The sequence below is a fragment of the Sinocyclocheilus rhinocerous genome, unplaced genomic scaffold, assembly GCF_001515625.1.
Source record: "Sinocyclocheilus rhinocerous isolate Xijiao unplaced genomic scaffold, SAMN03320098_v1.1 scaffold605, whole genome shotgun sequence".
Classification (NCBI taxonomy): domain Eukaryota; kingdom Metazoa; phylum Chordata; class Actinopteri; order Cypriniformes; family Cyprinidae; genus Sinocyclocheilus; species Sinocyclocheilus rhinocerous.
The window spans coordinates 2,215,675-2,217,749 of NW_015661612.1; the positions used below are offsets into that span (position 1 = coordinate 2,215,675).

A 2,075-nucleotide genomic window follows, 5' to 3' on the forward strand; every position below is an offset into this window, starting at 1 on the left:
TTTTTTTGCGTAACTTGTCAGTGAACTACGGCTATGTGTAGTAAATGCTGCTCCATCTGAAAGCACGTGATGAAGATTTACTGCGGATTACAGAACTGGCTTTTTTAACAAAATGCGCATGACAATCGCATTCGATTAATCGTGCAGCCCTAACTTCCACCACAACTTTTATGCTTTTATGACGACAGATAAATGTAAACACAGTCCACTGTGAACACTTGTAATTCGCGTCAACCTTTTCGAACTTAATGAATGATTATTTCAGGTTCAAGTGGTGTGTGTGAGTAAGGAACCGGAAGCAAGCAATGTACAGCTGTTTCTAAAGCACGCAGTGCCATCTGCTGTTTAAAACTAAGCTCAGAATGGATTCCAGAGAGAATCGTGAAGCATTCGGAAAATCGCTGAATTGATCCACAAATCGATTTATCGTAATAAAGACCAAATAACTTAAGGAATGTTAGGTAAACTAAGCAAAAATAAAATGTTAGAAATGTTCTGATACAATATGGGCTTAGTCATTAGCACAGCTTCTCACCTGTATGTACCGTAGGGGACACTAGCCGGCTCTCCCTGCTACTCATCTGCAGCTTTAGGTTGTTAAGCTCAAGTTGGGCAGCACTAAGCTGTTCTCTTGTCCTGTGGTACTGTGAAGTCTGTGTTTCCAGCTGCTTCTTAACATCCATCAGCTGCATCTATGTTGCAAAGGAACATCAAAGAGAAGCGAATGATCAACAGTTCCAAATGGGGGAAATTAGAGAGAGAGAGAGAGAGAGAGAGAGCAAAAGAGATGTGGCCCTTACGTCTTGATTGCGTGCCAGCAGGTGCTTCTGTTCCACCTCATTCTCGAGTCTCTTCTGGAGCTGAGTGATCTCTCGCTCCTGCTTCTCAATCTGAGCAGTCAGCCGCTGTCTGGTATCCGTCTCAGAGTGCTCCAGAGTTGCCTGGAAAATTCATTTACAGACACACTAAGTTTTCAAAATATCCTTTGTGAGGCTTAGATTGTTCGTTATTTCATAAAAACACTTGTCACCTGTATTGATTTGAGGTTGGTCAGCAACATGTTCTGGCCAAGCTGTTGGGCCTGGAAGGACTCTTTCTCTTGTGTCAGTCTGATCTCCACCATCTTCAACATGTCTCTCTCTTTACGCAGGTTCTCTGCTTCAGACTGAAAGAGAGACAGATGATTAATTCAATTTAGACTCAACTAACAGTGGTCAGAGACATCTGCGCTTGAGTGAATAAACCAATAAGACACCTCAACTGTTGAGAGTTTCTCAGCTGCTGCTCGCAGGTCCTGGGTGAGGGTGTGTATGGTCTGTTCACTCTGCTGAATTGCTGCAGCCCGTTTCTGAGTCTTCTCATTCAGAGAAGCAATCTCCTTACGGTATCCCTCCACATTATCCTGGAGCATCTCATACCTGACATGCACACCATGTAAAGCAAATTAAGGATTCTATATTTGAGAAAAACCATGAGAAACAAGTGAACTGTATGACTGGATACCGTTTGGAGGTGAACTCCAGCTGTGTGGAGATCTTGGTGTTTTCAGAGCGCAGTTCGGTCACTTGATCCTGCAGTTTGTCGCTTTGCCCAGTCAGGACTTTTTCAGACTCCGTTTTTTCCTTTTTATAGGCCACAAAGACTTCCTGAAGCTGATCAAACACAGAAATAATACATTGTAAAAAAAATTACAATTTTAAAATATACATTCATATAGACAACAGTAATTTAAAAAAATGCAGTAATGTTTCACAATATTACTGTTTTTACAGCATTGAGCAAATGTATGCAGCCTTGGCAAACATAAGGAAACTTCTTTCATAAAATTTTTTTAAAAATCTAATCAATCCTAAACTTTTGAACAATAGTTTATGCTCAATGTTATTAATAGTCTCAATGTCAATGATGGAAAAAAAAAATGCTATGGTGGACAGCCTGCTCTGCCCAGCCTACCTGCTTCAGAGCAGCCTTGGCCTCTACTGACTCTGTGGACTCTATTGCCGTGGCAACCAGTCCTGTAGGGGTGCCTGCAGTGGGTGTGACGGCTGGAGAACGGCGGGGGGTTGAGGGCAGCA

At 42.3% G+C, this 2,075-nt stretch overlaps 1 protein-coding gene across 1 annotated transcript in view; it reads right to left on the reverse strand.

The window, feature by feature from the left end:
* LOC107726408 (nucleoprotein TPR-like) overlaps nt 1–2,075 on the reverse strand; it is a 36,816-nt gene that overhangs the window by 27,221 nt on the left and 7,520 nt on the right. Inside the window, exons 17-22 of the mRNA XM_016535964.1 lie at nt 1,954–2,075; nt 1,504–1,652; nt 1,256–1,418; nt 1,031–1,165; nt 801–941; nt 536–692 (exon numbers count right to left, since the gene is read on the reverse strand). Of these exons, the coding sequence (XP_016391450.1) occupies nt 536–692; nt 801–941; nt 1,031–1,165; nt 1,256–1,418; nt 1,504–1,652; nt 1,954–2,075 (867 nt within the window). The remainder of the gene's footprint in view (nt 1–535; nt 693–800; nt 942–1,030; nt 1,166–1,255; nt 1,419–1,503; nt 1,653–1,953) is intronic.